At 39.7% G+C, this 15,304-nt stretch overlaps 1 protein-coding gene across 6 annotated transcripts in view; it reads right to left on the reverse strand.

Annotated features, from left to right (window-relative positions):
- Positions 1 to 15,304, reverse strand: part of DENND4A (DENN domain containing 4A) — a 112,969-nt gene that overhangs the window by 89,351 nt on the left and 8,314 nt on the right. For all 6 annotated transcript variants that reach the window (XM_004711932.4, XM_045285851.1, XM_004711931.4 and 3 more), the window contains exon 3: positions 11,791 to 12,040. In XM_004711932.4, the coding sequence (XP_004711989.1) occupies positions 11,791 to 12,040 (250 nt within the window). The remainder of the gene's footprint in view (positions 1 to 11,790; positions 12,041 to 15,304) is intronic.

Raw genomic sequence — 15,304 nt, forward strand, 5'->3', positions numbered from 1 at the left:
AATCCTGCAATAACAGTAATAGCAAAAATCTATGAATGGATCCATAGATAGACATATAAACTGAAGAGATGTGGTTAGGTAAATGGAACTGCACTCATGAATATATATACACACACATATATATCATATACATGATATATATATATTCATATATCATAAACATATGAATATATATCAGAGTATTTTCATATATAGTTATATGACCTGTAAATGCATACATGAATATAGTAGAGCACATGAGGGCAAAGTTGTGCAAACTTTTAGTCATAACCAAACAACTTGAAGGAAAGAGTTGCTGGACCTAGAGGCTCAGGCCCATAATCTCTGGGGACATCAATGTCAATTGGTATAATATAGTCCACAAAGACAATGTTCAACTTTAGTGAGTATTAATCGGCTCATTTTCAAAAATAGACTATATACTGGGGTGCAAGTTGAGCCTGAGTAAATCTGAATACCTAGAGATTACTCAGACGTCTTTCTCGGATCACCACACCATAAGCTGGAGATCAAAAAAAGGACAACCAGGAAAAAAAAGGCAAACAATTTGAGGATGAATAGCTATCTTCTGTGACACGAATGGGTACTGGCCCAGATTTGAGGAGTTTAGGAAGTTTCTATAAAGGAACTGGAATGAGAATGCATCGTATCAAGACCTATGGATACTGCAAAAGCAGTTATCAGAGGTGGACTGATAGTAATAAGTGCGTATATGAAAAAGGAAGAAACTTATGACTGAAATGCCATCACAAAACCTCCAGCAACTAGAACAGAGGCAACAGAACAACCCCTGCAATAGCAAAAGAAATAATAAAAATCAGTGCGGAGTTAAATAAGTGGAAAGACTGGCGCCTGAACAGGGACCTGACCCGGGGGGTGGTGGGGGAGGCTATCAGTCACCTGGAATTTTATTAGTGACTGACGACTTCCCAAAGATGAGGGGTTGTGGAGCAGTGACTCCATAGGGAATTCCCAAGGAAAGTTGGGGGCTATTCCTGGACTTATCTACCATATATTAAAGAAATCATATTACCTCTTACCAGAGAGCAATTTGAACAATTACATCTAGCTTTCAGTACAGCTTTTGCATTATTTTGGAATTATTTCTTTCCATAGGCCTTTTTCTCGCTTGTTTGATATATGTGAAAGGACAGAATGGATTGTTGAAGATGTTATTAGTCTGGAGCCCATTTTTTCAGCCCAATCTTCTTTGTGGATGCCACTCAAGCCAATACTGCTGGTATATGGTCTTCTTCTCTAGGCCCCCTTTGTATAATTATGCGTTATATGCTGTGATTGTCATTTTATGCTGTGATTGTTGTTTTAATAATAATTGTCATTTTAAATAATAATCCTTTTACTCTACATATTGTGTCTGATTCTCTGTATGTTGTTATTGCTGTACCTCCACTTAGCACTGCTGCATCAAAAGGTTCCCTAGATAAGCCTATTTTCTGTTTATTATCATATCTTCAATGCTTATTGCACCAGTATAACTGTCCTCTTTTTATCACCCATATCTGAGTCCATTCAGGCCTCCCAGAAGTTTCTTTACATGGGATGGCCCAATAAAGTAAATTATTTTTTTAAGATTTTATTGAGGACTCATACAATTCTTATCACAATCCATACATTCATCCATTGTGTCAAGCACATTTGTACATTTGTTGCCATCAACATTCTCAGAACATTTTCTTTCTACTTGAGCCCTTGGAATCAGCTCATTTTCCCCTTCCCTCCCTGCTACCCCTCCCTCATGAACCCTTGATGATTTATAAATTATCATTATTTTTCTGTGTCTTACATTGTCTGATGTCTCCCTTCACCCACCTGTCCATCCCCTAGGGAGGGGGTTATATGTAGATCCTTATAATCAGTCCCCCCTTTCTATCCCACCTTCCCTTCACCCTCCCAGTATCGCCACTGTCACCACTGGTCTATAGGAGTTCATCTGTCCTGGATTCCCTGTGTTTCCAGTTCCTATGTGTACCAGTGTACATCCTCTGGTCTAGCTGGGTTTAAAAGGTAGAATTGGGATCATGATAATGGGTTGGGAGGAAGCATTTAGGAAGTAGAGGAAAGTTGTATGTTTCATCGTTGCTACACTGCACCCTGACTGGCTCATCTCCTCTCCACGACCCTTCTGTAAGGGGATGTCCAGTTGCCTACAGATGAGCTTTGAGTCCCTACTCTGCACTGCCCCTCATTCTCAATGATAAGATTTTTTTTGGTCTTTGATGGCTGATACCTGATCCCGTTGACACCTGATGATCACACAAGCTGGTGTGCTTCTTCCATGTGGGACTTGTTGCTTCTGAGTTAGATGGCCGATTGTTTACTTTCAAGCCTTTAAGACCCCAGATGCTGTATCTTTTGATAGCTGGGCACCATCAGCTTTCTTCACATTTGCTTATGCACCTGCTTTGTCTTCAGCAATTGTGTCAGGAAGGTGAGCATCATGGAATGCCAGCTTAATAAAACAAAGTATTCTTGCATGGAGGGAATACTTGAGTAGAGGCCCAATGGGTCAGTGAGGGATGTCGTGTCTCATAGTGGGGCCGGCCATATGGTCCTTTCTGTGCTCTGGCTGCTCTGAGCAGGGATATCGTCCTTAAGGCTTGGTGGGCCAGGATGTATTCCACTTTCTATTCCTCCCCCTTCATTTGCTCCTGTGTGCTCTGATCAAACATGTCCCTCTCCCTGAGCTGTAGCTTCAGTGCTGTCCTCTGAAGTTAAATTCTTCTGGGGTGAGGGGTGGCTGTCCACGTAGTTGGGATTGAGGCTGGCCCCTCAGACCTCTCTCTGAAGTAACTTTTAATCTCTCTCTGTTACCTGGTTCAAGCTTTCATTTTAGGTCAAATATGTGGAAAAGCCTTACATCCATGCCAACTTATCTACATCACCCTGTGCATTGATATTGTGGAGTCAAAAACCCCTTGGCCAATGTGGGATGATTGTCAACAACTATTCCAGACTCTCTTCACAGCAGAGGAGCATGACTGTATTCACAGGAAGAGCCACAAACAGGTCTTGGGAGCAGACGGACGACCTGAGATAGACCCCCAGCAGTTGGAATCTGCTCTCCCCTTACACTGCCCTGATTGGGACCCAAACCACCCTGAAGGTAGGGAATGCCTCCTCGCCTATCGCTGGACTCTGATGAATGGTCTCCAGGAGGCAGCATGCCATCCCATTAATTTGTCCAAAGCAACTAGTATAATTCAGGGCAAGGATGCAAGCCCAGCAGCTTATTTAGAGAAGTTGTTTGATGTCTACTGGCTATACCCCAATAAACCCAGAGGCACCAGATAATTGCAAGGTCATTAATGTAGCTTTTGTGTCCCAAGCCACACCAGACATTTAAAAAAAAGTTATAGAAACTAGAAGGGTTTTCAGGGAAAAATATTAGTGAATCATTAGAAATAGCAGAAAAGACTTATAAGAAGAGAAACCCCCCAGAAGACAAGCCAAAGCAATAGCCAAAATTCTCGCCATGACCATGGGGAGACTAGAACCCCGTCCAGGTCCAGACTGGCAGAACAGACAGAATATGTGCAAATCACCATAGGCAAAACCCAATGTGTCTGTTGCAAAGAAGAAAGATATTGGAAGTCGAATGCCTGAAACAATCTCAGCAAGGAAATCAGCCATGCCGGACAGAGACTCCACCCATTCCAATCTTAGAACTGGAATGAGGTGGTCAAAGCACCGCCTTCCCCCTGAAGCTCATGATAACCCTGAAGGTGGGGGACATGCGTGTCACATTCCTTGTAGACACAGGGGCAACCCACTCGGTCCTTAAGGAAGCAGCAGGCACCATCAGTAAAAAGACTACCAATCAAGGAGCAACAGGCAAATTAGAAACTGTCACCAACACTACAGGGAGGTAAACACACCTGGAAAAAGGTGAGGTTGAACACTCTCCTCCTTATGCCAGACTGTCCCTACCCACTTCTAGGAAGAGACCTACTGCACAAACTTAAGGGGGTGATCAGCTTTCAACCAGACCATACCCAAATAGTATTAGGTGGGCCCAAAGACGAAGCCCCCTGGCAGGTCTCTGTGACTCTTCCCTTGAATGATAGTTATCTCTGACAGTCAGTGAGCCTTCCTCTCAAGAGTATGATGGAAACTATTGACTGAAGTCCTGAGAGTTTGGGCAGACAATAACCCTCCTGGGTTTGCAGCACACGTGCCTCCAGTAGTGGTTCTCTAAAACCCGGAGCAAGCCCAGCGGCAATCCATCAGTATCCTGTCCCCTTTAAAGATAAAGAGTTTGCTGACCTCAGAAGGGACTGAAATTAAAAATAAAGACGAAATTTTTGCAGCTGTTAGAAGCCATCTGGATGCCCAGTGAAGTGTCTATTATGCATTGTCCTGGCCTTCAAAAAGGAACAGACCCAGTGGCCCTAGGCCACCGAAAGGCAGACACAAGCAGAAGTAAGGAAGGAGTTAAAGTTTGTGTAGGAGCAAGTCAAACTGAGTCAGAAAACTCAGTATGCTCCTAAAAACCAATAAAGAAAGATAAGATATAGGATAAGAAATGTGATAAGAAAAAGAATGTAATAAGAAATGTGATATGGATGTGATCAGGAATGTGATAAGGAAGTTGCTATTGTTCTGGGTGATACTGTTCTAGGTTTTCAATAGGAACAGAAGAAAACAGGATGATCCCAAACTTGCAAGTCAGGTTAACCACAAAAAGAGCTGTACTTTGGAAATAAAATTTGCCTTTGGATCATCAGTCCACTAGCCATTCTTTTCCTTCAGGTCGTCACTCACTGCAGGTTCATACCACTGGACATTAACAGGAAGACGAGAACAATGCAGAAAATCTATACAGCATAGAGCTGGTTCTTTGAAAGGATCAACAGAATCGACAGACCGATAGCCAGCCTACTCAAGGAAAGGAGCAAACATTAATAGCCAGGATGAGGGAGGAAACAGGGGAAATCACTAAGGACCCCAATGAAACTAAAAGGATAATCACAAAAGTACGATGAAATCCTGTATTCTGATGTATTCAATAACGTGGAAGACATGGATAAATACTTGGAAAAACAACCCCTCCCTAGATTATCCCAGATAAAAGTCAAGTACCTCAACAGAGGATAGCAAATGAAGAAACAGAAACTACCAATAAAAAAGCTCCTGCACCAGACGGTGTCAGGAGAATTCTACCAAGCATTCAAGGAAGAGTTGACACCTATCCTCCACAAATTATTCCAGAGTATAGAAAAAGATGGCACTCATTCTACAAAGCCAGAATGACTTTGATACCCAAACAAGGCAAGGATCCCGCAGGAATAGAGAACTACAGACCGATATCTCTAATGAACATAGATGCAAAAATCCTTAACAAAATATTGGCCAGTAGAATGCAAAAGTATATAAAACATATCCTTGAGAATGATGAGGGTAACGAACGTACAAATGTGCTTTATACAATTGATGTATGTATGGATTGTGATAAGAGTTGTATGAACCCCCAATAAAATGATTTTTAAAAAAACCAAACCAACATATCATCCACCATGATCAGGTAGGATTTATCCCAGGGATGCAGGGATGGTTTAACATCTGAAAATTCATCAATATTATACACCACATTGATAAGAAAAAGTATAAGAATCACATGACAATATCGCTAGATGCAGAAAAAGCATGTGACACATCCAACACCCACTCAAGAACAGAGGAATGGAAGAAAAATTCATCAATACAAGCTATCTATGAAAAGTCAACAGCCAACATCATAGCCAATGGAGAAAAGATGAAAATAATCCCACTGAAAAAAGGGGACCAGACAAGGATGCCCCTGTCCCGGCTTCTATTCAACATCATACTGGAGGTTCTAGCTAACAACGTAAGACAGTGAAAGGACAATAAAGGTATCCAACCGGGAGAGGAGGAGGTAAAACTACTGTTATTTGCAGATGATATGTTTCAATACATTGAAATCCTAAAAGCTCCACAACAGGAGTACTGACAGCAATAGAGGAATATGGAGGAGTGGCAGGATACAAGATCAACAAACAAGATATATATATCTTGTCTGATATATATATCAGACAAGACCATGGAAGAGGAGATCAAGAAGGCAGTACACTTCACAATAGCTAAGAACAAATAGAAATATCTAGGGATGTATTTAACAACAACAAAAAGACTTATACAAGGAAAACTATAGGACACTACTATAGGAAATCAAAAGTAACCTCCACAAATGGAAGAATATTCCATGTTCATCAATCGAAAACCTCAACATAGTAAAGATGTCAATCTCACTCACGGCACTATATAAGTTTAACATTATCCTGATTCAAATACCAACAGCCTTCTTCAAAGAATTGGAAAAACTGACCACGAATTTCATATGGAGAGGGAAGAAGCCCAGAATTAGCAGAGAACACCTTAAGAAGAAGGACAAAGTTGAAGGGCTAGCTTTACCTGACTTTAACACTTACTACACAGCCACAATGGTCAAAACAGTGTGATACTATAAAATGGCAGATACTCAGAACAATGGAAAAGAACAGAAACCCCAGAATAAAACCATTAGCATATAGACAACTGATCTTTGACCAGGGCCCAAAATGCATCAAGTGGGAGGCAGATGCCCTCTTTAACAAGTGGTGCTGGAAACAATGGATATCCACCTGTAGAAAAATGAAACAAGATGTTTATCTCACCTCGTGCACAAGAACAAACTCAAGGTGGATCACAGACCTAGAAGTAAAACCCCAAACTATCAGGACCAACAACGAAGGTATTGGGACAAACCTAAGAACCTTGGCCCAGGGAATACATAGGCTAACTGCAATAGGGAAGGGCACAGACACAGGAGAACCTGAAATTGACAAGTGGGATATACTAACAATAAAACACCTGCGTGTGTCGAAAACTTCACCAAGAGAACCCACAGACTGGGAGAGGGTTTTTAGCAATGACACAACAGACGAAGAGCTTATTACTAAAATCTACAATACCCTCCTACCCTGCAAAACGAGGAAAACAACCCCCTGAGGATGTGGGCAAAAGACCCAAAAAGAGGTTTCACTAGGGTGGAGATCAGAATGGCCAGTTAGCATGAGAAAATGCTCCCAATCATTAGCCATCAGAGAAATGCAAATTTAAACAACCATCTAATACCCTTGAGGATAGCCCAAATCAGAAAATCAGAGAGCAACAAATGTTAGGGGGAATGTGGCGAGATAGGTACTCTCTTCCATTGCTGATGGTCATGTGGATACGTACAGCCTCTGTGGAAAGCGATCTGGTGATATTTAAAGCAAACAGAAATTGAGTTACCTTATGACCTAGCTATCCCTCTATTGGGCATATACCTAGAAGAGGTAAGAAATAAACCATGATCAGTCATCTGCACTCCAATGTTTACTGCAGCACAATTCACAATCACAAAGAATAGGAAACAACCTAAATTTCTATCAATAGACTGGTGGGTTAGAACACTCTGGCACAAACACACACAATGGAGTACTACACATCACTAAAAAGCACTGATGATCACATGAAGCACGTTGTTTCAAGGGAAGAGTTGGAGGAAATTTTGCTAAGTTAAGTTAGCCAATCATAAAAGGATAAATACAACATGAGTCCACTGAAGTAAGTATAATAGCACAGTAGGTATAGAAGAAAAGACACTTATCTCACATTATACAGGGTTGAGGTACAGGCAGTTGGATGGAGGTCAGACCAAACCCAAGGAGGTACATGTTATTCTAACACAAAGAAGGAGAAAGAGGGGAAAGGGAGGGAGAAAAGGAGTGGGGAGGATGATAGCACAGGAGGAGCGGGGCACTAACCCACCCAGGGGGAGAATATTGGTTAAGTCTCCACAGAAATTGAGTGTGCATGCAAATCCCCCACAGTGCACCAAACCTTGAAAGCAATGCATGAAGCAATTGGGCTACAGGCAGGCCCCAATCACAGCCAAACTGACCCTCCCTAGAAGTTGTGCTTCAGAGAACAACACTAAACCCACAGGTTGGGGAGAGGGGACAGTATGCCACACCCACACGGAAGCAAACCAAGAAGGACAAAGAGAAAAGGATGGTCTAGACCCCATATGGCACCAAGCCCAGAGGACGACGTCCCTGCACGGAGTTGCTAAGGCACAGAGGGGGCTGCAGGGCCGACAACAGCTCAAGACATGTTGTCCTTTCACTGGAGCACACCATGACAGAGGACAATATGGGGACACACAGTGGGGTGCTAGTCCGATCTAAACCTCTCTGGGGTGAACCAAGAAGGGAACATAACAGAAACCATGGGGGAAGGGAGCTAGCAGTTGTTGTAAGATATGAAAATAATAATTTATAATTTATCAAGGGGTCACAAGGGTGAAGGGGGAAGGAAGGAAAAATGAGGAGCTGGTACCAAGAGCTCAATAGAAAGTAAATGTCTAGAAAAGAATGATGGCAACATATGTACAAATATGTTTGATACAATTGATATATGGATTGTTATAAGAACCAATAAAATGATCTTTTAATTAAAAAATCATTATGAACTTTGAGAAAAGAATCAATGTGCATAGCCTCATGTCTAGTAGGTCAATTTTTTTTTTCTAGTTCAGAAATTCATTAAGTAGATATAATTCAAGGTACCTAATTTCCAAAACAATAGTAAACTATATGACTATAATACAGCTGAGATTATTAACACATCAATAATTTAGTCCTAACTGCTTCCTGATTCCTTATATATGCACTGAACAAATGTAAAAATAAATTTCTTAGGTTGTATGTCTAAAGGTGAAAAGTTATTATTCACCCACTACAAATATATATCTAAATTTGCTTCTACTATTTTACAGTCAATGGAAATCAAGAATGTTAATAGATTAAATACTGCAACTATTTGCTTAAAAAAAGACAACTACTGCCAAGATCAAGGGACATTATTTATAGATCTGATACTACATAAAAGAATAAGAAAATAACAATTTAAGATTTAAAAATATATATATTTCATTGTGATTTGAGTGAATATTTACAGACAAATTAGTTTCCTGTTCAGGAATGAACACACATTTTGTTTTGTATCATTAACTGCAACCCTCTTACTGTAATTGCACATTTCCCCATTCCTCCCTCAGTTTATCACTTTCATTTGACCCCGTCTGCCTTCTGAACTGTCTTTTTGGCACATGCTGCCATGTTGTTCTGATGAGCATGTTCCTCACGAGTTTTACTGTTCACTTTATAGGATGATTATTTGGTTGAAAGGTGATCCATAGGAGTGGGTTCAGTTACAAAGCTGAAGGATGTTTAAGGGCCAAAGTATCAGGGATTTTTAAGAGAGTTTTTAAAAAAATACTTCTTTTAAAAACGTAAAAGAAGGGCAAATACTAGACAGGTAGAACAAAAAGAACTCTCCACACAAAAAAGGGATTGGTGAGGCAATATACAGTTAACCCAAGGAGTAATTCACAACAGCTACAATTGCAAGGGGGCAGCAAAAAAAAGGCTGGAACTATTTTTTTCAAAGTTATGTATTTAATTTTTTTTTGTGTGCAAAACAACCTTATCACCTTCAAAGTACTCTCCATTACACTTAATACATTATCTGCTATTCCACTCTTGGAAATCCTTTTCAAACTCATCTGTTTGGATGGCTGACAGCATCTCCTTTCTTTTTTTCTTCACCTCTTTTTACATGTCAAATCGCTATCCATTCATGTCCCTCTTCATTCATGGAAACAAAAAGAAGTCACAGGGAGTGAGGTTAAGTGAGTAAGGTGTGTGGGGCAAGAGAGAAATGCTGTGTTTTGCCAAAGACTGGTGTACTGAGACGGCTGGTGAACAGGTGTGTTGTTGTGGTGGCAAAACCAGTGCCCTAGCTGCCACAACCCAGGTCCTTTTTGTCACACACTGTTACACACTCTTTTCAGAACTTTTAAATAGAAAATTTGATTAACAGTCTGACCTGGTGAAACAAACTCAAAATGAACTCCCCTTGCCCTCACATCAAGAAAACAAATGAGCATCATATTGATCTTCTATTTCACTTGACGAGCTTTTGGGGGGGTGAGTTGACAATGGCGTCCTTCACTGGTTTGAGTGGTGTTTGGTTTCAGGGTTGTAAGAATAGCACCTTGTCTTGTCACCAGTATGACCTTTGGGGGGGGGAAAGTCTGGGTTGTTTCAGAGCTGTTCATTCAAAGTAGGGCATGTTTCCACTCGAAGCTCTTTTCCTGGTCAGTCAGAACCCAAGGCACAAGCTTCGCTGCAACTGTTCTCATTCCCAATCTTCCCTTAAAATTCAATGAACCAAGATAGTCCAGATAACATCCCATCTCTTTAATGGTCTGTCGTCGTTGTTGGCCTTCTATCACAAGTGCATGCATTTTGTCAACTTTTTCGTTCGTTCAGGAAGTTGACAGATTGTCATCAATGGACAAATTCACCTTTTATGAAATGGGAAAAGCACTTGTACACTTGAGTTTTTCTCATAGTGCTGTCCTTGTAAGCTGTGTTCAAAATCACAACAGTTTCTGCAGCATTTTTTCCCAAGCAGAAAACAAAATTTCATAGCTGCATGCTGTTCTCTTAAGTCAGCCATGACAAAAAAATGATGTTTGTGCAAAACTGCTTTCATGAAAAAATTCACTGTGAGCAGAGAGAATCTTTCCAGGTGATAACACTGGGTGCAATAACCCAGAGGGAGCCGCTCGATGCTCGCCTAGTGGGGGAAATGCACACTACAAAAGCTCCGCGAGTGGAGCTTTTTTCCATGTTGAGAGGGCGGTACCCCCTCATATATGAGGTTTTTGGAGGTTCAGTGACAGAATTCTCCCCTTCTATGTGACAAACCAGGGTTCTACTCATAGCCAATGCACCTCATGCATAGCTACCATTTGGTTTATCAGTGGAAGACTAGATGTTGCTATGATTCTAATAAGGTTTCAGTGCAGATTCCACACTATATGATTAGGAAGAAAGTCTGGCGATCTACTTTTGAAAATCAGCCCGTGAAAACCAGTCTGATTCCCAACTGAACACAGAGATAGTAGTACAAGGCTAGGAAGCATTTTCATTCCATTATGTCTGGAGGTGCCATGAGATGAAGGGGACTAACAACAGTAGCACTTAGGTATATCTAACTTACGTGAGTCAGGTAAGAAGCCCTGGTAGTGAAGTGGCGATGCATTGAGCTGCTACCCATAAGATCAGCCATTCAAATCCACTAGCTTCTCCCAAGGGACAAAGATGAGGCTGTCTGCTCCCAGAAAATTTAAAGTCTCAGAAATCCTAAGGGGCAGTTCTACTTTGCCCTATACTGTTGCTATGAATCAGAGTTAACTCGGTGATGGTAAAGTTGGTATGCCAGGCACTATTCTAATTCTTTAAATATGAATCCACTTAATCTTCACAAAAAGTATGTGACATAAAATACTACTTGATCTCTATTTCATGAATGAGGCTCAAAGAGTCATGGGATTCATGGAAGGGGATACTGTGAATATACTCTGCCATCTTACCCTATGACTCACAAATGAAGCTGTGCTTAGGATCACATATATCGACCTGGCTTCTTAGATGAAATGAAAGTGTGGAATTAAAATAAAGAAAGCTAGCTTTTTGTCAAAACTCCTTTTGAAAGTACAACCAAAGCATTTCCCTAACAACAACAACAAAAAATTCAACCTCTTTAAAATGTCTTTTTCAATTCGGTCATTGTGTTATGCTGTTTTTCAGACAGACTTATTTTAGAGTATGCTCTTTCATAAATGGCCAATTTCGTCTGTGCAAAAGAGTCACTTACCATACTGTTACTGAGATTTTTGTCGACTTTGCAGAATGTGTGTGGTGGACTTTCTCCTTTACTGGGTATAATAATACATATGTCGGTGACAGCCAGCGTATTCGGAGTCACGTTTTCAGAGGCTCTGCGGTAAGTGATGTAAATCCTTTGTGACGAAGTATTGCCGCTAATATTTGCAGGGCGTCCATAAGGAGTACTCTGAATAACTTCACAGCCTGGCTTCAATCTTTCTTTCCAGTCATATAAAACCCTGAAAAATAAATACACAACTGTAATCACACAAATACCTGTGCACAAAGCCCTCCTAAACATGAAATGCAGTATCTTCAAGCAGCACAAACTGATTCTCATGTGGCTGTTGATCAATGTTTCAATCTTTTCATAAGTTTGAATTGCGCAGACCTGTATTATATTAAAGAATACGTTTTTCTTTATAAAAAATAATGTATAAATGTGCTTGACACAATGGATGTGATGAGATGTATGAGCCCCCAATAAAATGACCAAAAAATAATGTACAAACAAATTCAGATTAATCTTTGTGTCTGTTGATATAAACCATAAATGGTAACAATTAAACACAAAGGCACCTATTTTAGTACACTATTTATTAAAATGGGTTTTTGTGGTTCTTTTAGTGGGGGGTTCTCTAAAACTGTCTTCTTTAGAAAAAGTGACTTTGTATTTGGCCTAGATTTAAATTTTTACCAAAGGTTCTTTGTCCAGACTATAGGAAAGCTGCTTGGATGCTTGTACCTCTAATGCTTCCCCCTCAGCTTCAAGAGGCAGTTTATGACTTTTTGTTGCTGTTGTTCAGTTTATGACTTTTCAGAGAGAATGTAATCTCAAATCTACGTTTAACCAAAGTCTAGGAGAAAGACGTAGGCTTTAATAAGGGCAGCGCAGGCACCCATTCCTTAAACCCTCTGAAGACTTCACTTAAAGCACTAGGGAAAAGACAACAAGAACTCACCATGCTTGAACATTATTACTTTGTTCCCTCACAGAACTCACTCATTTGTACTTTAACACTAAATGTTTAAACCTCTACTAGATTAAATCTATTTCTGAATCTGCTGTTAAAAACTGTTAATAGTCCATAATGACAATGTTTGACACCCTACTTTGGTGAGCAGCAACTGGCATTTTAAAAGCTCATGAATTAGAATGAACTGGAACATGGACTGATGCAAATATGGTTAGATCAAAATCTAACACCTTATCGTTTGTTCTGGCTTCTACTACTTTCTGTTATCTTTTCAATTGAGGTTGTTCTGTGCTTCATTTTGTTATTGTTCTTGGGTTTTGTTTCTTTGTTTTCTTTTATCTATATGAAGTCCAGGATAGGTAAGGACATAGGACGGTAACTGGATGAGTATTTCTTGAGGTTATAGCAAGAGAGGTTGAGGGAAGAGGGGGAGCTAATAATAATGAGTCCAAGAAAGAAGAAAATGTTCTAAAATTGATCGTGGCAATGACTGCACAACTTTTAAATTTAAGTTTACACTATTAAATTGTATGGTATGTGAATTATATGTCAGTCAAACTGTTAAAAACCAAAAAAAGCTCATGAGTGGCCACCTACAGTGAGCTAATGGTCTCCCCCAATCCAGAGGGAGGAAGAATGATGAAAATCAAAGACATATGAAAACAATTAGTCCAATGGACTAATGGACCATGTGAACATCAATCACAAGGACACTGGAACCAGAAGAATCAGATAGTGTCCGACTACCAATACCAACTGCTCCGAAGGGGATCACGTGTTAGTGGATCCTGGGTAGATAAGGAGAAAAATGTGAAACAAAACTCAAATTCTTAAGAGAGACCAGGTTTATTGGTTAGGCAGAGACTTGTGGAACCTTACGACTTTGGCTCTTACGTCACTCTTCAGATCTGGAGCTGAATTCACCCCCGTGGCTTAATTATCAGCCACACAAAAGGCCTACGTCTATAAGGGAAACAGTAACACTAGTGAGGTATAAACACCTTAGAATAATCAACCATTTGAGATCAAAAGAGCAGAATTTATCTAAGGAAAAACTTCAGAAGGGTGAGGATAGAAAGAGGAATGGAAAAAGAAACCAAAGGTTAGAACTTGATAAGTGACGTTATATTGAGGGAACTGCAATCAATGAGATGAAACACAATGTGTATGAATTGTTGGATGTAAAAACTGAAGACCGGCTCTGTAAACCTTCATTCAATTCACAATAAAATGTTTTTAGGAAAACTATTATAACAGGCAATATGCTCACATTAATCATTGTTTTCATATAAAATCCCACTCTGCAAATAAAATAGAATGATAGCAATTAGTCAAATTCTTTCTTGCTAGTATATTTAAAAAAATCATTTTATTGGGGGCTACTACAACTCATATCATAATCCATACATCCATCCATTGTGTCAAGCACATGCTAGTGTATTTTTTCCCCCACCCCTACCCCCCTAGTGTATTTTTTAAGCTCTTGTTTTGTCCTGGCTGCCAGCAATTTTTTTAACTTGAAATTTTTTATTTTGAAAATTAGATTTAAATGTGAAGCTTAACCATTACAACTATGTTTACCCTAATATTAATTAACTATTCTGACTTATAGCTACTCCATAGGCATCAAAGTAGAACTGTGCTCTACAGAGTTTTCAATGGTTCATTTTTAGGAAGTAGACTATCACGTCTTTCTTTCAAGTTGTTCCTGGGTAGACTTGAACCTTCAATCTTCTGGTTAGTAACCAAGCATATTAACTGTTTACATCACCCAGGAACTCTATGTTTACCCTGATGTTAGCTTAATTGTATACTTCTTTTGAAACCACTGTTATGTGCATTGTTATTTTTGAGCTTTTCTTAAAACTTAAAAAAAAAGGCAAATATTACAGACACATGAATTCAAATTCCTGCGACCCATTTTTGTTGTTGTTGTTAACTAGTTGCATTTCCTTGGGCAGTTACTTAGCTTCTCTGAGACTTATTACTTGCTACTGAGGTATAAATTAAAAAAAAATCTAACTTATAAGATGTTGTGTGAATTAGATGAGTGTACATAACAACTCCAAAATAAACAGTGCCTGGTAAATGAGAAGGCTTCAAAACATTTGGGAAAAAATTCCATTATCTTTAATCCAATTTCTCCAACTTCTTGGAGTCTTTTTATATGTTCAACCAAAAACAGGAAAATAAAAATACAAGACACACAAACACAAATTTATCACTTCAAATCCTTATAAGATAAGGGCTATAAATACATTCGTTACAGAAAATATTTCCTTTAACTGTGCTGCTATTGTGAAAGTTCTCTATTACTATTATTTGATTTTCATATTGCCAGTTAACCTTTCTTGTCTAATTGAACTGTAACTTTCTTTAAGTCAAGAATGATGTCATCTCCTCCAAGACATGAATATAACACGCCGGGACGGACCAGGGAACCAATAGAAGGGTCTGCGGGGCTGGCTCCAATCCCAACTGTGTGGACACCCCCCCTCAGAAGAATGCACTCAGAGGACAGCACTG

The sequence above is a fragment of the Echinops telfairi genome, unplaced genomic scaffold (genome assembly GCF_000313985.2).
Source record: "Echinops telfairi isolate 266 unplaced genomic scaffold, ASM31398v2 ScPeMD7_7475;HRSCAF=8513, whole genome shotgun sequence".
Classification (NCBI taxonomy): Eukaryota; Metazoa; Chordata; class Mammalia; order Afrosoricida; family Tenrecidae; genus Echinops; species Echinops telfairi.